The sequence below is a fragment of the Epargyreus clarus genome, unplaced genomic scaffold (assembly GCF_041222505.1).
Source record: "Epargyreus clarus isolate Ecla_fem2 unplaced genomic scaffold, WU_Ecla_fem_2.2 ptg000034l, whole genome shotgun sequence".
Taxonomy (NCBI): Eukaryota; Metazoa; Arthropoda; class Insecta; order Lepidoptera; family Hesperiidae; genus Epargyreus; species Epargyreus clarus.
Genome location: NW_027332239.1, coordinates 10,488,798 through 10,511,759, shown reverse-complemented (window position 1 = coordinate 10,511,759; position 22,962 = coordinate 10,488,798). Strand labels below are relative to the sequence as shown.

Below are 22,962 nucleotides of genomic sequence, written 5' to 3'. Positions count from 1 at the left end.
GTCTTCTATCCTAAATAGGTCAAGGCTAATCACAAGAGAGTAAGTAAAACGAATGGAATTAATAATTTATTTTTTATTTGTGCCAGTTGGTAACATTAACACGCTGTATTATTTATATAAAGGATGATAATTGTATAATGTAATTACATTTTTTGTTTCAACATTTACATTATTTGGGCTCTTCGTTTGCATTTTACATATAAAATATAATTAGATATATTATTTATACGATATCTATATGATACATACAAAATATAGATACATAATTGATAAATTTGAACTTCAGTTTCTTAAATGCAAAGTTGGAAGATTTTTTTTTCCGATAAAATACAAATATTTTTTTATTTAAGATGTTTATTAACGTTTTTCGTTTTGAACACTATTCTGTTTGGGGTTTAGTAATCTTACATAAGTTATCGAAATATGAATTGTATTATTAAAATAAATAATACATTATTATATAATTATATTAAACAAACAGGAACATCTTCGCACAAAATTTGTATTAATTAATCTCCGTTTTGTAATTGTTATGTTTAATTATTGATTCTTGTTTCACAAAGGATTATATTGTAATTGGTGAGTAATAATAAACATATAAATAACGTATACAGATCAACTTATGCGTATATATATTTGGAAACGTTTGCTATTTTAGTAATTTAAAATGTTATAACGATCTCTGATGACAAATAACAGTTTTTGGGGTTGATATAAAATAGGATAAAAATGATTTGTAATCCTTTACTAGCGTGAATGATTTATGCAGAAGTAATAAGCTTGAAAAAGATTCAACATCGCTTACGATAGACATTATAGTAAGTAAAACATTACAGTAAGGTAAGAGTTCAAAATATATTTTTCAATTCTTAAGGACGATTGTTAGCTCTCTCGTATACCGGCATGGCTACTACTCTGCATGATGCAATGATACATTTTTTAAGATATACCTACAACATAGGTACATTATATGTATTCTATACATCCATCCAGATTTCCATAACACACTCTAGTCTTCACGGATTGTTACAAAATAATTTTATCCTAATATTATCACAAATTTTATAATGTGCCTTTGCAAAGAAATATATGCAACTGTAGCTATTGTTTATTGATTCAAGATTTTGTTTTACTAATCTGAGTCAAATTCTATTAATAGTAGAACTTACATACGTATAAAGTCAAGACAAAACAAAAATTTCTTTGTAAATATTATCTGGTCTTAGTAAAATGTTATATTTCCATGCTAATGCTAGCTAGTAACATCCTAAAAGTTAAATTAGTCTTGAAATTCAGCAAAATCTAGCATAGATCAGCAAAATCCCCCATAAATAAGAAGTGTTTATCAACATTTAATCCAAATGTTTTCGTCATACGTCACAAAATCGCAAGTCAACCTAAAATCAGACTAGCTTATAAATATGCCACTTGATCAGAATTCATATTTTCAATATTTTCAGAACTTACAATCTAGATCACGTTTGTTTTATTTCTGTTAGAATAACTTACATTTAGATTAAAATACATACATACTTATTAATATTATTCTAACACGATCACAGTCTCGTAAGGTAAATCACTAGTGGTCCGCACTGACCACATTGTATCACTACTTTTGTAATACAAATATCTATGCTTCACATCGCCGACAAGAACTCGTCCTGTCGCGTTCGTAATTCACGAAATATGTCTAAAAGACAACTAGATTGTTCAGCCTCCTGAAGTAGGTATAACTTAGATGATTACAATTATAGTATCCTCATTGAATCCGAGTGTTTGATGATGTTGCACTCTATACTTCTTAGTTTCCGCGGCGCTTCGAAGAAATCGCTTGAATCCGAAGAGTCGGCGAGTCTATTTCTGCTGTAAGACATTATCCGTCTTGTCCTGGTGTCAGAATCGTAAGTGAGCATGAAGTTGCTTCCTTTTCTTGATCTAAAGGGGACGCGGTAGGGCGTACTGCTTTGCACGTCGGACATGGATCTGATGTGCCTTCTCATCTTGGACTCCTTTGTGAGAGGTGCGAACAGCAACGCTCCTTGTATGTTACGTCCCTTATCTTCTACAGACCTGGAATTAGAAATAACAACACAAATTAGTTTCGCTCATAAAAAATCAATTCTGCGACTGTATTATAGACAGATTGAAATATGTCCCTTGAGACAAAATTTAAATATGACAATTTAGTTATCAGAAGTATAAATAGGTAGTCAAATATAGACATTATGGTAACGTCTCTTCTATATCTTTTATCTGATATGAGATACGTAAATAATCACGCAATTACAAGGCGCCGGCAAGATTAATTACCACACCCGCTAAGTATTGAACAATGTACCTAATATGGAATATTCCATCATTTCGCTAATTAATTCACGAATTTGTAATTGAATTATATAACTTTTATGCAGATATTTTGAAAGTAGAATAGTTAGTTTTTATTATGATCTATATCTAGATACCTAATTGGTATTTTTAGCTGACTTAGATAACTGTCTTATTTTCAATAACAAACGTGAAATCTGGTTCTGTTCTGATAAAATCAGGTTTTTTATCTTTTTCTCTGTGTCTGGACTTATTTTGACGATGAGCTTATAGGTACTTAACAAAACGGTTTTTTTGTATACTATAATTTAACTTTTACTTCGCATTCACACCTAAGGTTCTTTTATAAAAGGTGAAGAACTTAACAGGACAATATCCGGCACTGCGAGTAGAACAAAATTGAAAATAATTTACAATCATAAAAGGAAGTCAATATCTACGGAAGACAAGAAGAATAATTTATTGCTGTACACAATTAACATTAAAGGAACAGGTGTTACAATAAGTAACACGTTTAAAACAAGAAGTGCAATAAATTAAACGTTACTGCGATTAGATTGAAGATGACGGTCATCTTAGCAATTAATTCACGCAAGAACGCGTACTAGAATATTTATCGTTTGTATAAATAGATCTAGACTTCTTTTATCTTCTAGGCACTTCTTGGGTTCTAAAACTAGTATTTAGGTAAATGTTACTTTTTTTTATAATATAGGAGTAGCAGACGAGCATGCAGTCCACCTGATTGTAAGTGGCTACTGCCGCCCATGGACATCTGTAATCAACCCCAGATAGGATTAGATATTCCTACCTGAGGTCGGCCACAGATGCGCCGCTACCCCTGAGGACTAAGCTGGAACGCCTCGGAAAAGTCTGTCTCCCTTACCACACCCTTCAAACCGGAACACAGCAGCGCCTAACACTGCTGTTATTAGGGAGAAATAGATGTGGCGGTGGTTCCGCCGGAGTCGAACCACAAAGGGTTCTACCACTTTAAAAACCTCTGTGCTAAGAGTAGCATGGTCATAAACACATATATAAACGATATTACATACAAAGATAAAGAAATAGATAACTAATTATATTATTAAATCCTGACTGCGGGGAATCAAATGGGTTTGGGAATTTTACATAACATTTCACAATCATTACTTATAAACAATATACATGTAAAGAACGATAAATTATTCTTATCGCTAAAACAGTATAGCAATCGCATGAACTTTGGTATTTTGTATCGAATTGTCCTTCAAAATACATATCCGACTAATGTTGCCAAAACAACTCCACCGTCTACTTTAACTAAGGAAGAGGAAGTTACTTTATAGCAAATTCTTAAGCGCAAAAAGTATAAAGTCGCTACTTTTGGTCCAATTTTATTTACCCATCTGTCATAGGAAGAAGGTACCTAATGTATTGAGGTTATGTATGGTTTGAAAAAATGTGAATTTTGGGTGATTTTGTGTAACCAAATTGACGTATTTTTGAAGTATGAGGTAAGTGGATTTATCCTAATTTCTGGACTGCCATAACCGCAGTGGCGGATTTACTAATAGTTTAGTAACTGTGTTCGGCTGGAGTGTACGAATACATAGATTTTAAGGGCGGCAAGATTATCTTGAATGGTATTGAGCTAATTATAAGGGGCGGCAACAAATAGTGATTTATATTGACCTGTGATCTCATGTGGATGTGTGTCTGGACAGCCCTGAATAGGGATGTAGAATTATAGAGGTTAGTTAGGTGCGGCAAAATTTAAAAAGTGCCCATCGTTTCCCACGATTAATCATATAGACAAACAGGCAAAAGAGCAACAACGTGTTTACATGTTTTGGTACGTTGCAAATGATCTCATAACAGACACGTCATTTTATTTATATAGATAGTTAAAGATATTTACTTGAGTGGGCACTTGGATGCGTTTTTATAAAGGTGCGGCCATTAACGTTGCCGAGTTCCGCTCCGGATATCTGTTTTATGTTACACTACGCATTCTTAACAGGTTTTAAAATCTTTACTACTCAGGCTGATGTATAATATCTTGGTACTCACTTTATCATATCGGTAATGTGTATACCAATTTGCACTTAGCCAGCGTAGTGGATTATGGCCTGAACTCCTATCACTCATACCCAGCGATGGGACAATAATAGGCTGACGACTATGATGAAGCTACCTATTTACTTAGATTTAATTTATTTTTACGAAATGCATTTATGTATAAACATTATACATACTTTGTTTTTAACACAGTTTAAAATAACGCTTTCTACACTCACAGCCCCACACTAGGATTCCCTGTGTCGTGGGTGCCATGGACACACACATAGACAAATACACAAACACCCAGACCCAGAAACAGAAATCTAAATTCATCATTTAGATATCTGTCTGGCCGGGAATCGAACCCTAATAAGAAAATAAAATAGGATGTATGATTATTTTTATTCCATTTTACACATGTTTTTGTTGTTTTTATACATGTGTTTGTTCTTTTGTGTATGTTATGTAGTATTTTTAATCATTATTAGGCGGGTTACATCTCGAGAGGGGAGTATTAGTAATAAAAAATCCACCCTCACGAAAAGTCATGCACAATTCTGCAACCATTTTATCTCATCTTTAAGGTTTATTATTTTTTTATCAGCAGAAAAAATAATTCTATAACAAAAATAAAATAATAATTTATATTAAACTGACTGTCAAAATTATTAAACTGACTGTCAGAATTTAATTGAATATTTTCATAAACATTTCTGTGAATTAGTAAGTGTCTCATTTCAGTCAACATATACCAAGTGTACAGTAATCAAGTACTTGGAAATTACTCTTCGGTTACAAATATGAGTTGTTTCTGTTTATAAATATGCCTAATTTTGATGACAACATGTAAATAGAGCTACCTATATATAAATGGACAAAGACAAAACATTTCATTCATTTATCTTGTTTTGTATTTGAAAAAAAAAATGATATAGGTAATACATGTAATTATGACCCTTTTCCTTTAGTTTGTCATTTATTTATTTTTTAAATTTAATGTGACTGTTTTATTATACTGAATAATGTATATAATAATAATAAAAATATGATACTAATTAAATTAAAAATTAACTAATATTAAAATAGTACATTACGATACGCGTGGCCAAAGTAGCCTATTTTTGCACGGCGTGAAGTTAGCGCCCGAGCGCAGCGAGGGTGCTAAACGCCGTGCAGATAATAGGCTACTTTTGTCACAAGTATCGTATACTATTTTATAGCTCGTGTGACATAAACCCGCTTATACTTGTGAAGAAATATGAAAAAATATGATAATTATTTTGAAACTTATAAATGATTGAAACTAAAAATTATGAACTAAAAAAGCAATAAAAATGTGACACAATCAAAACCATTGAAATTTAGAAAATTTAGTAATTAGTCTGCTCTTGTGATAAAGACAAATCTTACACCATACATTCGACGTATGCGTCGAAATCTGTCAAGCCATTTAGGCTACATACAGGCGTATTAAAGAAACATATGATAAGCAATCACATAATGTACTAATACATAACTAATACTAGTGATACAGTAGAAAATCGATTATCCGGACCTCAGTTATAAATATTCGCGATTGTTTGGATTGTGAAACGTGAACAAGTAACTTTGTAATAACCCTTACAGATCAGCCACATTTTGTGTGACATGTGCATTTAAATTCCGGAAAGTCGCCAAATCGCAACAAAATAGTTACTATAAAAAACAAAAACCCGATTGCTAAAAATATAACCTATGTTATCGCCACAATTTAGACGAATCCAACGACACATCATGTATCAAAATTAATGAAGTCGCTTGAGTTTGCCAAAGAATGAAAAATACATACGTAACAAACATATAGTCGAAAAACATAACCTTCCTAAATCGGTTTAAATAGCTTTTCTTCATAAACTCAATTATCCAAATATTCGATAATCCGAATGCCACAAATACGACAACAAATAGGTCGCTTAGTCGAGATTCTACTGGAGTAGTATTATGGCTAATTTTGATAATGATTCCTAATTTAAATATCTCCTACTATGGTGTGTAGCGAAAATACACAGTCAAAACAAACAATAAAATTCGATAAAGCCCAATAGTTAGTCTTATTAGTGATGCTATTGCTTAGTATGTACACAATGGCAAAAACATTTATAAATACGTCCAAAATAAAATATTAAAATAATTATAGCTTTAAACAAAATACTCATTACTCACTTTTAATTTTTAAATGGCATTTAAAAGTATGAAACGTTCATAGCTATGTTTATTTTTTACAACTGTGAGGGTAGTGTATTAATATTCGTACGGTGTAAAAATCGGCTACTTTGGACACAGAAATGCGTGGCTAAAATGCGGGTTTAGGTCACAGAGTGCTATAAAATAATAGTACATTACAATACGAGGACGAAAAATTTTTTTCTGACAAGTGTGAGTTTGCAGGCCGAGCCGCAGGCGAGGACTGCAATCACACGAGTCAGAAAAACATTTTTCGTCCGCGTGTTGTATAAAATTTTATATTACGGGGTCGGAAATGGGGGTTTTGCGCACGCGAAGCGTGCGTAAAACGTCAATTTACGCACGCCGTGATATAAATTAAATTAAATTATGTAATTATGCTTTTTCTCAAATTTTCAAATATTTTGATGGATTGCCGATAACTGGGTGAACACTAGTATAATATGGTAAAATTCGTCTAGTATTTCAATCGAGCAATAAAATAAAATAAGAAGGTTGTGCTACATCAAGTGAATGATGATAAATGATGAATAATGCAGACGATCTGTCGAATTGAAGCTATTTATTATTAGCCCAGAGCAGAGCAGCCAGCAATTCCTGGTTTAGTGAGACAATCACGGAAATTAACATAGCATTCTGTTTTTTTGCTTTATTTCATTTTGCACTCGTGCATTATTTTTTAAATGTTGATTTCGTCCAAGTCACCTAAGTATATTAAAAATTATTTTTTGTTGGAAACTTTTCACAAGTGTTCCGCATTTTTACATAGGAAGAGGAACCTTATACATTGAAATAAAAATATTCATACATAGCATCCAGTAATGTTTCTTTTTGTACTCCGAAATCGCCGTAGAAATCAGTATCAAAGATAAGGCAAACAAAGCGATCTGAGAAATTTATTTATTTGGATTTTTTTAGTAAAATTGAAGTCGTAAACGAATAAGCAGTCCACCAACCATGTAACTAGCTCCATATAGACAGAGGTTCTACCTGAAGCCAATCACAGACACGTTGACAATTATGAGAACTAAGATAGTCACAATATTATATTATGTAAATGGGGCAGACGGCAGTATACACACGCTTCCAAAAATACAAGAACTACGTCACGATAGAAACAGGTGCGGCGGTCTTTCTATCACTTTAAAAGTCATATATTACTTAAGCCTTTATTCTATGCTATAGACCCATTTCTATCTATTCAGCTTAATAAGCCTAATTTTCATCGATAGATTATATCAATTTATCCTAATGGTTAATAATGTCCCGTATATTCTTTTCAAATTGCTGGTTGCTTTTATGTAGAGTCCATAGAGCCACATTAGCGTCCAATTGATCGCTATCGGGTAGAGTATGGTGAAACGGTCATTCAACTAGTAAATTACGGTCGTGGCGAGCCCTGTACTACTTTCCACAGGGGACTATACTTTATGTGTGCTCGCCTACTAACTTCAATTTAATTAATAAAACTTTTATACATAAAAGTACCGTTCACTAAGTTTAATTTGTAAATGTATGCTTTCAATATTCATTAAATAAATAACGTGACCTTTTAAAGCATGTGTAACCGATTTTTTAAGTTAAATCTTCTTTAGCGGCGTTCTGCACTTTTTATGATGACTAAAAGGTCTTGACGCGAATTTAAGATTAATTCGCGTCAAGACCATGTGTCCTGATCGGAAATTCGTAAGACGGCAAAGCAATTTAACATTAAATTCGCGTCAAGACCACGTGTCCTGATCGAAAATTCGTAAGACGGCAAAGCAAACTGCAAAAGTCCAGATCCGGTATCAGCAAAGAAAAAATATGTCAATGGGTGTCAGTTTCATTTTTTATTTATTATATTTTATTTAGGTTAGGTTTAGAAAGTTTTCACTTGCTGGCATACCCGGTGTGCAACCCCTTGATTTTTTGTTTGGTAGCTGTCTAAGAACTTCATATTCAAATTCAAATTCAATTTTTTATTGCTCATGCATACAGTACATAATTATGGTGTCACAAGTAGGGTATTCGAACATGCATGTACCCTGCTAGGGCATTGCAATGAAATACATTCACATTAGCTCATATTTATCTTAACTTAGAATCGTCATTGTTTACATAAAATGGAAAATACATTATTATTACATTTTAATAAGTTCATATCAATAAAATACTTTACTTAATGTTGTCATTAATGAAACATTTATTACGAATATGATCGACTTCAGACCATTGGGCGTGCGTGACAAATACACAGTACCTATACGTATAGGAAGGTAGGTACCTACTCACTGTAACTGCCTTTATCGTCAGCCAAATATGATTCAATGCGTTACTGTAAATAATTACACAATTACCTATAATTGTAAGACTCAATATCCGTGACGTAAGTAATACGTACAAGTGTGTTTTAAAATTGCAGTAAAGTTTGATCTGTCATTGAAGTTCCGGGACCAGAACAGGGCTACGGTATCCCATGCCTGCCTTTGGAGATCCCGGAGTCCTTTACGCAGTACCGAGGATGGTCACCGGCTAAGAATCCCACATAACTCTGTGTCGCTTTCCACGGTACCTTTTAAAGGTTTCCCATTTATTAACAAAAAAGTTCAACTAGAACTTGCACTACGCCTATTCAATTATTTATAATATGTAGTTTTGATCCGATAAAATGAAATACAATAATGAATGGTATAGTGTCTCCGTTACAACTATAATGATACCCATTTTCCGTAATAGTCAACAATATTTTGTCTACCAAAACTCGTCATTTGTCATTTATTCATTGATAGATCGATTATTAATAACGGCGTATAGGTTTGTGAGATCTACCAATTCACTCTTAGACAATCTAGTTAAAGGTAAGGCCCTAATCTACATTCTAAAAGGAGACCCGCCCACTAGAACAGTAATAGAATGCTGATGATGGAAAAGTAAAATAAATTTTCTACAGCAGTCCAAATCACGGAATAAACCCGAACATAATCCAAACCAAAATGCAATTGGATGCAGTCCAAATAACCGAAGCTTATTATGAAGCTTTTTAAGTATTTGGAGCATCTACATTTATATGTTTACATTTAACTGTAGCTGTAAATACATTTAGTGTTATGATTCCATTCTATTGCTTACTATGTTCGAAATTATGGGTATTCCTTACAGGCGTTAAGTGATTTTTAGGGAAAGTAGAGATCTCTCTTGAAAGCGAAGGTTAAGTAAAGTAGACCCTTAATTGAGTCTTATATTTATTTATTGTATATTTATTATTGCGTCACCTCTAAAAATAAATGTACAAAAGGGCAAACATAATGCCTGATGGCATTCTCTACCAGTCAACCCTGGGTAGATGTAGAGAATTTGCAGCAGGTGTTACAAAGCAACAAAAAACGACAAACAATAATGAAAACAGCGGATATTATAAATATGTATTAGGAGTAAAAAAATACATATTAAAATGATTTAATAAATATATATTATAAAATATATATGGATATATACCTATATATAAATACATATAAATAAAGTCATACATAAAATTTATTATATATATTATTAAATAAATACACACAAATAGTAACAACAGGTGATTAAGAGATCGATGAGGAATTTAGATAATGTTCTCGGACAAGCTTTTATATACCAAATTACCAAATTTATATGCTAAAACTCTACATATATTTTGTGGTACAAACGATTGCTTTGATTATAAACTTAGATTGAAAGCTATACTTCGCAGTATATATTTCTTGATACAAATAAATTTTAAACTAAAAGCACATGAGCATATTAGTATCTACTAATACGATAAAATATCTCAAATGCAACAATTGAAACGCTCTATGTAATACATAATGTAATTAGTGTCAGTGAGTTAATTTAGAGCGGAAGCTAGACTTTCTAATCGGATACGCATCGCAACACACTACCTTACTGCTGTCAACTTCCTTAAGTTTCTTAGCACCATAAGTTAAATCACATCGTTAAATAATTAAAAATGTTAAGCTAAGGTTAAGCAATCGTTGGTTGAGTGATCGATGTTCGTACAAGACTTTTTGGGTTTCAGGAGTAGTTAATATGTCCTGTCAACATTTACTGAATCTGTCTCTGATCGGATTGTTATCGTTAAGTAACAGTCATAAAACTGTGTAAGCTTTTTAGTGGTTAAAAATATGGGGTCGACTTTAAAGGTGACACAACTCCGTGATTCATACGTGGCGGCACCATCATCACATTTATTTCTTATTTCTGATTTGTTACCCAGTATACGCGCTGCTGTAGCTCATTTTGTAGTGTGTGGAAAATCGATACTTTTATTAATTAAAGTTCAATTTCTCCCTTCCTAGATAGACACTTAATTATACCGTTAGTTACATTAATAACTACAAAGGACTTCTTTTAGTTTTACTCGCTTTTTGTATCTATAACATCGAGTAAAATGACCAAGTAACTCATATACTAAAGTCTGAGACACAGGTACAAGTAGATACCAACTTTAGAGTACATTTTTAACCGACTTTATATTTTAATGTAAGTTCGATTACATTTATTCAATGTTCAAGAACTCGGAAGTTGTTTAACACGTGAAAGAGACCTTCGACTTGTTACACATGGACTGAGTCAACCCACGACTGGTTTAAATGGTTTATCTGCGCTGCCGAGCGCTGCTCTGAATCATTCACACGTATAAAGACTAATTGTATCCAAGTAACGGTGTTGATTCGTAATTTATAGTGGTAGCTTAGTGGTTGGGAATATCGCTTCACACTCCTGGGGTCTAAGATTCGAATCCCAAGGAAATTATTTTGATTTTCGAAGGGATGCGCGTATTAAAATTGTTTATCACTTGTTTTAATGATGAGAAAAACATCATGATACATATATACGCGAGACTTTGAAAAAAAGGCGTGTGATGTCTATGCTAGTGTCAATCTGCACTGTGCCAACGCGTTAATGACCTAAACTCATTTGTTTACGGAGACCTGTCCCCAGATGTTGGCCAATAATGAGTTGATAATTATCTACTCGTATCTACAAACACGTGAAATTATATTTGTAAGTTCTAAATACTAAATTATAACAGGGCGCCTTTTTAACCGACTTCCCAGAGAAGAGAGGTTCTTAATGATTCACTTTTAGTCACAGGTTTCTTTCCCAAATATGGAGCTGACCACGCTGGTCCAATGCGTATTTTCGGAAGAAGGTATGGATTATTGACCGACCCCTGTCAGACGTTATCAAGCCGTAGCGACCTTCAACAAGGCTTAGGGAAGGCTACCCAAATAACGGGAACTGATGACTATAAATGCCCTCTGAAGCTCCGAAGCACGGGAGCGCCAATCAAATTTTGTTACTAGTGGACTTCTTTCGAATTTGTAGCCTCGTTTTACTTTTAACATTGTAGATCTACATAACCTGCTCGGCTATTTGGTAGTAGGCGGCTCAATTCACGCCAAAGAGGCCACAGCAATCAGTATTGATTTATTGTATTGTATTGAGGAGTCAAGAGCGTTACAAAAACGAAAATATTATATTATGGTTTCATAAGTAACTTTTCATTTCACCTTTACTGCTACAGTTAACTAATCAGTGTGATTGTTGTAGATTTTAAAGTATGTTTTATAGAAGTGTAGTCCACGTAAAACCGCTCTGAAATTTCAATGAATCACGTCGCCGTAGCAAATTTATTACAATACTACACCTGCTCGCAACAACTTCAGAGCGGACTAGTAGTTTGGCGCGGACTATAAGAATCATTACGATATTATAAGCTTTCCAAAAAGGTTAACAATAAATAGCGTAGAAAAACGTCTCTACACTCAAGATTATAATGTTTGTAAGACAGTTTTATCCTCCTATATCTATACAAGTCCTATAAGTTTAATTTTATTTATTAACCTGTTTATATCCTCAGTTTAACAGATAACGCGAAGTTTCTGTTTAATCCCTTATCAAATGAGAAATACTTGGAAAATGAGTCATCCAAACATTTCAATCAGTGTCAATGTAACAACATTATCGATATATTATAAAGTTATTATGCTGTAAGTTATTTATTTGAAGTCATTTGCTTTCAGCGCGTAAGAATCTCCTTTTAAGGCGCAAAGCGCGCGAAAAGATTTTCCAATGTTTTGGTGTTGCTATTTAATTGCAATAAATGGGGATCAAGGACTTGATAATTGTAATTAATGATTTTGTCGTTTAGAACAATTTGCACTTTAATGCTATTTTAAAGTATATCAAATTAGTATATCCTGTAAAAAAGTTCATAAGATGAACAATATAAATGATGAACAGCATCGTTTTCCCACTAAGTTCTTGACTTTTTTCCGGGGAGATCCATATCCAGCAGTGCACAAAGTATTTAACGAATTGATAGACATAAAAGTAAATATTTTGAGGAAAGTTACACATGTGAGAGTTCTTCACAATGTTCTAAGGTGAACGAAGAAGCAACCCGCATTAAGCGTCATGAAGAAAAGAGTTGTCCAGCAGAGACATTAAAATATTTACGACGATAGCGTGATGTTTGTTCATTTCGTTGAATATAAAATTGAGGGCGATCCGATAGCCGTACATAAATTTTACAGTAACCATTAAACCAGAGCGACATCGATCCAAATGGCCATAAACATTTGAATTAATAATTAGAGGTTTCGTTATATCAACCGGTTCGTCAGCCAACGTCATCAATTATTACGTACAGTCTAAAAATATCGTGAGAGTTCGACCGCGAACGAAGTGATAATGGACTTCGATACTTGCACCACGCCAGCTGATGCATTACTTGGCAGTGTAGAACACATTGTTTTGCTAATAAATACAAATGCAATTGTTGCTATGATTCCTAAATATGTGCCTTGCGGAATAACGTATTATTTTGTCCTAAGATGGAAAGAAAACATTGTGAGAAAACCAATACGCCTCAGAGATTATTAACTAGAGTTTTCGAAAGTGTGTGAAATCATCTGGGAAGGGCTAAAGCCCAAACTTTCTGTCTATTAGAGACCTGTGCCCAGCAAACATAGATTAGTAAAGATACTTCGCCGCCTTAAAATTGAATGAAGCCACAAACGGGTTATTAGTAAGTTATTTTTTTGAATTCTTGACAAATAAAACATTTTTAGAGAAAATTTACGAATAAATACCTAATACTGCGTTACATAATAAATAAATAATCATTTCAAATATTTTAGGGTCATTTTAGCACGGAGACGTGGCAAAACTTTTTTACGCAACTATTTCAATTCTCAAAACTGGTTACATTTTCTTGTTAGGAGTGAGTAATCTTTACTTATCTATGCCAGCAAAGGGATAGTAATAGGTTAACGATGAAAAAGTATTAGTAAAAATTACTGAACAGATTTGGATGTGACTTTTAGCAAGGAGAGCTTTGCATATATACATTTATTACTTACTTTCGATAAATAATACTAACAATAATTAGTAAACTTGATCGAAGCTTATTACTATTATGTTAAAGAAATTTTGGGTACGTGAAAATATAAAGGTGTCCATAGTCCACACGTGGCTCAAAACGTGTGTAGTGTTAGTGTAACACAAAGTGGCCGTGGTTATGGCACTGGTGACCGAACAAACTAATTTGAAACACATCAATCTAATTATCAACAATCATAAAGAAATTGACGTCACGTTTTCGTGCACGATACACAAATTATACGCTTATAAATACGGTTGTAGAATCTTTATTTCGAGTTGTTAATAATACTTATGAGGAGTTCTATTTTATTCAAATTCAATTTAAAATGGTTTCATATAAGAATATTCACTAGCTACCTCTTCGCAAGGTGTTTCGCTGTAAGGAAAGAACTTGCAATCCACTTGATGCTAAGCGTCTACTGTTATCTGTCCCAATAGGATTGAAGTGCTATCTTAGATCATAGTTAATAGATGCGTTGCTACCCCCTGGGGGCCTACCACCATCTTTTTAAAACCACCATAGTTCAGGAAACTTTGTAATGTTATGAAAACAATCTTACTTTAACGAGGTCGTGGTACGAAATTTCAATGTACTTATGATTAAAATAATATTGTTTTAAGAGATGTTAGTAACCCCCCAGATTTTAAATTAGAACACCACGTTTATGTTTCTCTTATAAGTACCAACAGACATTGCCCTTCCCACTTACATAAGTTGTAGATTTATTTAATAGTCCTAAATATAAAATAGTTACGACCATACGACTATCTATAAGTTACAACATTACACAAATCATAAAAATAAGTCGTGTTTTTATTACGAGTTTGTTATTCATTTTAAGTTATTTTTAGTATTCTTAGGAATCTATTTGCATTTTGAAGCACTAAAGAATAATAATGATTGCAAATGGAATTATTAAATATCATAGCCATGGACCTAATATTATACAAGGAATTTAATAATTATTGTAACATAATGCTACACGAATATATTCCCCGTTATTTAATAATACGGTGATAAACACCGAAATTTGCCAAACAATATAATTAACGACTGAATACATTTAACTTCCTAACTAATACTATAAATGTGTATGTGAGTTTGTTTGTTTCTTTCAATACAGTGACACGCCTCAAACTTATAACCGATTGTCATGAAATTTTGTACACAAAGACATAGTACATCTTTTATCCCGGATATAACTCCCGAAAACACAAATCCTCTGACCGCGAGCGAAGCGACGAGTAAAAGCTAGTACCTAATCTTTATATATAGATATTTCTTATGTGCGTGTGTACGTCACTGAACTCCTCCTAAACGACTGGATTGATTTTGATGAAATTTGTTGTGTGTGTGAACACACTTGAGGGGACTTGAGAATGGTTTAGATTCACAATTTAGTCCGTGGGAAAAGGTTTTTTTAATTAATTTTTAATTCGTAAGTAGTTATAGAATCGGAAACTATGCATTTGATCAAGTGATGATCTTTAGCAAAGTTGTTGTCCAAGAGCCCACGAGGGTTTGGGAGTTGGTAAGACCAATTTTCGACAGATGGCACCACTGTCATTCCAATGCAGGTACAAAATTTCCGTTTTATGTATGTGTTTAAAATGCGGGCGAAGCCGCGGGCACCACTAGTAATAATATAAAATTTACTTGTTATTTTCCTTATAATGATGAATCAGGTGAGCGTTACTTTTGATAAGCCATATTTAGACATTTTGCAATATGGTTTCCTAATTATATAATAATTAAATTATTATATAATAATTAACGTAATATGTACCTATGTACGTAAGATGCTGTATCATCCATCACTTTCACAACAAAAGTCAAGGCAGGAAAAAACTTTATTCTTAATACTTGTAATGTGGTGCAAAGGTTATTTCATTGCAATTTGATTGATTGCACAGAGATAGAGACGTATTGTTAAATAAGTACTAATAAATCTCGCAAAGATGGTTCTAGGTAAATTATGAGGGTTCTGTACTCAAAGGGAACAAGCAGGACTCTATTACTAAGCCTCTGGTGTCTGTACATTTGCCACAGGGCTGTTTCTGAACCGTAATAGATTGACATTTTTTTACAGAAGTGTGTTTTAATAATAAATAAAAAAAGTTAAAAATAAAGGGGCATCTATGTACAGACAGCAATATTTTGTGGAGCTTTTTCATTTATCTATTGAACCGTAATAGGTTTACATTTTCACAATGCATCATCTGTTCTAGCTGCATTGCTAATGGTGGTACGGAACACTCTGTGTGCGAGTGCCAAGTACAAGCGATTACTTTACAACAACTCTTGAAGGTGGTCGAACCTTTGTGGTTCGACTCAGCGACATCACCGCCAAACCTATTTCTGTCTAATAACAGCAGTGTTAGCCTCTGCTGTGTTCCGTTGTGAAGGGTGTGGTAAGGGAGACATATTTTTCCTAGGCGTTCCAGCTTAGTCCTCAGGGGTAGCGGCGCATCTGTGGCCGACCTCAGGTAGGAATATCTAATCCTGGGGTTGATTGCAGATGTCCATGGGCGGCAGTGGCCACTTACCATCAGGTAGACTGCATGCTCGTCTGCCATTCCATATTATAAAAAAAAAACAACAAGCTACAAGTTATTACTTTAAGCAACCTTCCTCAATTCACGTGTGATCAGGTAAAAGCAATAATATGACGTCAGTCGTCAGACGTCAAAATAATTAAAAAGTAATCGTTTGTTTAATTAACCGCAATCATTCAACCTCGTTCCTAACCAGCCACGTTTAAAACAATAAGCACGTACTTTTATACCTGTCCTTATATGTCTAACTATCTAGACGTGTATTTCAAACTTAAACAGCAATAATGATTTAATTCAAGCAATAATATAATGGTTTAAAACGTAATAAAGACGTCTTAACAAAATTATCTAAGGTATAATATTGAGGCCATACAAACGGCCGCGCACGATGCTCACCTACTCCAATCAAGCACACACACTCGTTTATACAATGCAATGACACAGAGAGAGAAAGAGAGAAAATTACATGGTGAGATGATAACACTTATTCCTTATGTTACTATTTTTAACAACTCTACTCCTACCTCAAGCCAATAAAGGAACTTCGTCCCAAAATCCTATAAGTTGTTTCTTTTCGTCCTTTCTTTTTCTACCTCGCTAGCAGTAATCTTTCAACCTTGCTTCCAACTAGCTTCTAAAACAGCACGTATTATAATCCTTATATAAATCTAACTATCCTAACGCATTAACCTCGTGTATTCCGGACTTAAGTAACAATAATGAGGCAATAGCCGACGTATGAGGTAGTAGAGAATCCGCACGCGTTGCGTATTGCATACTAAATCGCAGTCCTTCAGAGTATTAACCCTCGTTTATAGTTAGCGATGAAGACAGCGAAGGGACAAGGGCACTGTTTTCATTTAATAACTATTTGCACAGACAAATATGATTACTGATGATCGTTATCCCAGTGAGATACACAGGCATCACGTGTGGATTGCGCAGAAAAATAGAATTTTACGTTTGCTCTTATATGTCCCGGGAAATGCAAGATCACATTTACATAGGATTTTTGATGCAATAGCCTTATCTTTTTTCGGTACTATAGTGCACTAATCCACATGACGTTAAAAAACCCGATGGTTGCTCTAGTATTTTTTATTACAGAAGCAGCAAACAGCCATGCAATTTGTCTGATGCCACTTCCGACCTTATAGACTTAGGCACCTAATATATTGAAATTCGTCAATCAGTTTGGAATCCAGGGCGTACCAAAGAATGAGACGTACACTACACGACTCTACAAAAAAAATTTCGTTCTTTGTCCTAAAGTTAATACTATTATTTTCCAGTTAGTTATGCACAAAAACGAAAAGAAAATACCTTTTTTCGGTATAAAGTTTGCTTTTGTGACATCATGAATTTTGAACAACGCTATCAAGGCCAATACAATGAAAACATGATCGGCGACTATATTTGGGGTTTATTGAGAGAAAGTAGCTATGAACATAAAAGAAAAAGTATTTTCCACTTTTCTGTAAGCTAATTTGATAGTAAAACTTAATAAAAATAATAAACATTTTTATTTCAATAGTTTTATTTTCAATCAAAAATTAAAATCCGAGATTTTTTAAAATTTCGTTCAATCAGTCTTCTAAGCACAAAAGCAAAGTTTTTCATGCCATATATTTTTTTTCCGTCTTATTACGACCTTAACTACCGAAATTTAATGCTTTGCAATCAAAGTCAAATTTCATGTTGACCCGTGCTATACATACGCTAGAAGAACTTTACCTACCCTCCAATCGGGGAAAACCTTTGTACAGAAATTCCGATTACAACAACACAAAGTTTATCGATCCAGTGAAACTTCAAATGAAATAGCCATCATTCTTAGAAATAACATATATCAAAACATGTTATCAGTGTTTTGTAATTGTTTGTAATAAATGTTATTATTTATTAATAAGGGTGATCTCACGAAGATACGTGTGATGATCTCATCTTCCAAAGATCTAAGAAGCTCTTTACTTGACAATATTAGAAAATTACCATTCAGGGTAGTATCATCAGTACATACTTTCCCACTACTGGATCTGAATTCCCTCCCAGAATGGAAAAGTTTATGGTCATAATATCCCAAGACCTTCACCCATAAATCAATATCCGTACGCAGAATGATAGAACTTTAGATAGATAGATAGATAGATAGATTTTTATTTCAAGAACTTAAGCAACAACAACAAATTATAACACACAATAAACAATGAAATCCAAAAATACACATATGGAAACACAAACTTATTGACTAAATTTTCTTAAGAAATAAAATTACACAAAATATATAAAAAAAAACTGAAAATAATAAAGTAAATTAAAAAATAAAAACAAACAAAATACATAATCGAGTGTTGCAGCTAAAGTCTGTGAAAAAGGTTCCGGAGCTCAGAAAAAAACCGAGATTGGATCTCGGCAACTGATTTTCAGCCCGGACCGTATGCGAACGTTGCTCGGAAGGCTGTGCAGTATACATCGTGCCAAGTGTTGTAAACGGGAGAAAAAAAGAAAAAAATCTTCTACCCTTTTTTTATTAATTTTATATTAACCTCCTATAAACATTGTGATGCTCAATAAGTGCCGTTTTGTGTTACAAAAGTGAACTAATATTAAGAAAATTACGATTACGTGTAAGAACGAGTATGTTACTCATTTAAGGACTCATAGCGAACTTTTAAACATGCATTAAATTTCTTCCTACTATAGTCCATCATCAGAACCTCTAATAGTTCAATAAGCAGTCAAGATCTCCAAGAAAAAATGCCTAGAGACATTTGAAGTAACTTCTTACCATCGTCATGGGGAGTCAATACTAATCCCATGTTATTGGACTACCTCTTTGGAGCAAGTATTATGACATAGTTTGTTTAACTAATCCTTCCTTTCATCAGCTCGTAGAATTTACTGTTGATGTGCATAGGATGCAGGTCCGATATAGATAGAGCATATAATAATAGTGTGTTTTGGTAGAATCACCGAGATTAGTAGTACGTGTTAGAGATAGAAGTAAAGTATATCTTCACAGAAAAAATACGATAGTTCCTCTTCAGGATTTCATTCCTTAGTTTCCTCCTACGATATTCACGGGAAGAGGGGAATGATACTATTCGATACATATGTCAAAAATTCAACAATTTTGAGTACTTCCAGATTTCGACTACTATTCGATTATTAGATTTCTGAATGTTTAATGAAATGGTACTCATTTTTACTCACACTTCTTTATAAACCAAATGATCTGCATGTTAAAATCGATATCAGTCATTAAAAAGCAATTTATGAATGTAAATTCAAATTCTTAATGTTATGTTTTAGTACAAATTCGTATACTCACATATCTTTGACTTGTACTACAACACGACATTATGTCGTTAGAGTTGTTATAGATTATATTCTAGGTGTTGAACTAACTTAATTCAGTAGTATTATATGTAATGAAGCTAGTATATATTTGTTGTGAAGAAAATGTGTAGTGAAATATTACTTTCGTCTAAGAATATACCAGACACGTAAATAAAGATTATAGGTACTTAAAGCATCAAATTTATGTCGCGACACAGGCAGCCTAATTTTGTCTTGAACGAGTTGTCATTCAGTCGGAATAACCTTTACGGGGTCAACAAACTGACTAACAACCAATTGATAACAGTGGAAACCCTGAAACTAAGATAAAAGATGAATTTGTTTAACATTCTATATTTCTGATCCTTTAGAGAACTACTGAGATATTTTAAATTCTTTTAAAACTCTATTTGGTTTGAGATAAGACCTGTACCAAGTAGTAAGGTAGTTAAGAGTTGATGATGATGATAACCAATAAGGAGGAAAGGTCATCGACTGACAACCACGTGTAGGCAAAAGGAGCTTACGTCGCCCCCCGACCAGGTGTACCGACGACCTGAAGAACGGCAGGAAACCGCGGGATTCCAAGGGCACGGGACTGGCTGGAGTGGTGCTAATTAGGGGAGGCCTATGTCCAACAGTGAACCTTAAAAGGGTGATGGATGGATAGATAGATGGATGGATGATGAGAAGCCTTTGTATTGTAGCTAGGTGGTAAACCTATTTGAAAGTTATATTAAAAAATATATTTAAATTAGTATAATATAACAACTTAGAATACATATAGGATTAGCATGTACTGTTGAAAGAATAGATATAGTTTACGAAATAGACATATTGAGATATTGGGAAAGAACAACAAAACAATATTATTATTTATCTTTGTTATCGTGCTTATTATCTATCACTAAATGTCAATCGATATTTTATCGAAGATACGAAATTACGTAAAAGCGACATAAACGTACTTGGTACAAAATGGGCAGTATTGAGAGATCGTGGCGAAATACTTACTTACATAAGTATTGAATGACTTCCACGAAATTAATTCCGACACATTTTATTCTAGACAGAAGGAACGTATTCCAAACATTCTCTATTTCAACGCACTTAATTATTAGGTACAACTGTCAACACTAAAAATAACTCAATTAACTTATAATAGAACTCTTATTACAGTTACCAATTTATCAAGGAATTCCCCTCTTACTATCATTGTACCAACAGAAGGTTAAGATGACAAATAGGCGGAGTGGAACATAAAATCGTGCTGACATTTATCTTGGTAGGTAGTTGCATTTATAAACGAGTTGAAAATGTCACCTTATCCAGCGATAAGAAAACGTTACTCACTTTCCCTTAAAGTAGTCCGATATCTGGCTCATTTTCCAGAAGATTTGTAGGAGCAGCATCAGCAGCGTGTGGTTAATCCAGGTGTATAGCTTGTAGCAGCTATCCATCGCGCCTTCTCCCTCGCGGTCGCACACAATCCTCAAAAACGAAACCTCAGTCATCCGTCACTCGTGTATTAGCAAGTGAAATTCGAAAATATCCACGTTTATTTAAATGCGCGTCGGAATTTAAATACGGCAAAAGTTATCAGCGACGGAGTAGAGAAACCGAGTGTCGAGAAACGTGCGACGTGCCGCCAGTGCAAGGGTAGTTTGCCGGCTTATCAATTGACTAGAGTGCCTTGAACGAAAATAGCGATAGTCGAAGCACCCAACGACGAGTTTGACCGCGCTCGATCACCGGTGCACGCGAACTGGCGGCCATGAGAATTCCACCAAGCCGCGGCAACTGATGACGACAGATGACTCAGTAGTCTCAGTACCTATCGAATGTTTGTTTCATATCGCGGCTAGCGCGGCATTCAGCTCCCAATCCATCAATTAAAAGTCAAAACAATAAACAAAGACGAAATTCTTAATGAAAGGCGTTAGTGTGTTTTTAAACATTCATTTGTGACTATCAACACGCAGTATACAATAAAATTTGTGACTCGAACATTCCAAATTTTAATGAATCCTCAACTAACAATATGTAGTTCTAGAACATTTCCATTATTATTCTTTTGTATCCAATAAAGCATGCGAGACACATTGGTTTTAATTGACGTAATTATATTTTTGTACTGACTTATGTAAATTAGTACTAGCTTACTTAATTAACTAAATGTAAAATTCCTTGAACAATACTGAAGACTATTATGAAATTGGTATTCAGCTAATGTTAATTGGAATTCACAAAACTGAGTTCATTACACAATGTACGAAAAAGAAAATAATTTAGTAAAGTTTTGTTAAGTACGAGTAAATGTAAAAATACTTTGCTTTTAGTACAACCAATAATCTTTGTACTGAGTGTAATATCACCTCTTAAAATAATATTATCTTTTTATAAAACTTCTTTGTCACGTTTTTAAATATCTCATCCCAAGTTTTTTGTTTTGGTTCCAGTTCGTGTATTTTTATCGTTTAAAAATTGTTTTTTGGCATACATTCAACTTTTTTGATTAAATTTTATATAAAAGTAAGATTAAATTTGAAATGAATACAATAAAAATTATGCTGAAATTTAATATGAGTGAACAAGAACGTTATTTTTGGTACGAAATTTCTTAATGTGACTTGTAAAACTTGAATGTAGTCGTCACGTAAGGAAGAAATGTTTTGTCCTCTCCATAGCACTTGCTTTAATCATCTTTATCGTCATATATTAATACGCGTGTGTGGGTGAGTGTCAAAATTCGACCAGAGAGCGTCATGCGCGACCGTTTGTATAAACTCAATATTAAACGTGTGGAATTTTTATTAAACATTTTAGCAATTTTAGCAATCTTCGTAGGTACTTTTATTTATAGGATCACACTTTCAGTATTGGTTTAATACTCACAGGTAACCCAGATACTGTATTATCTCTGATTACTCAATAGTTTACACAAACAAAAGCATAATTATGAAACAAACATTTTCTTTTGAAGGATTTGACCCATTTCGATTAAAAGATGTTTTAAGTCAAAATATGTGCAAAATTAGATATATTTTATACTCTTATGCC

General features: G+C 33.6%; 1 protein-coding gene across 1 annotated transcript; it reads right to left on the bottom strand.

The window, feature by feature from the left end:
• Positions 1-57: 57 nt before the first annotated feature.
• LOC140755912 (uncharacterized) lies at positions 58-21,689 on the bottom strand. The gene is made up of 2 exons (XM_073091266.1): positions 21,256-21,689; positions 58-2,070 (listed from the first exon to the last, which is right to left on the bottom strand). The coding sequence occupies exons 1-2, from the start codon at positions 21,414-21,416 to the stop codon at positions 1,749-1,751; spliced, it is 483 nt and encodes a 160-aa protein (XP_072947367.1). The 5' UTR covers positions 21,417-21,689; the 3' UTR covers positions 58-1,748.
• Between the last annotated feature and the right edge of the window lie 1,273 nt (positions 21,690-22,962).

What these genes read in the sequence shown, in the direction of transcription:
- LOC140755912 (XM_073091266.1), bottom strand. Translation starts at nt 21,416, where the DNA reads ATGACTGAGGTTTCGTTTTTGAGGATTGTGTGCGACCGCGAGGGAGAA. An exon ending in TCGGACTACTTTAAGGGAAA is followed by an intron (nt 2,071 to 21,255) that starts GTGAGTAACGTT and finishes TTCTAATTCCAG; the next exon opens with GTCTGTAGAAGATAAGGGAC.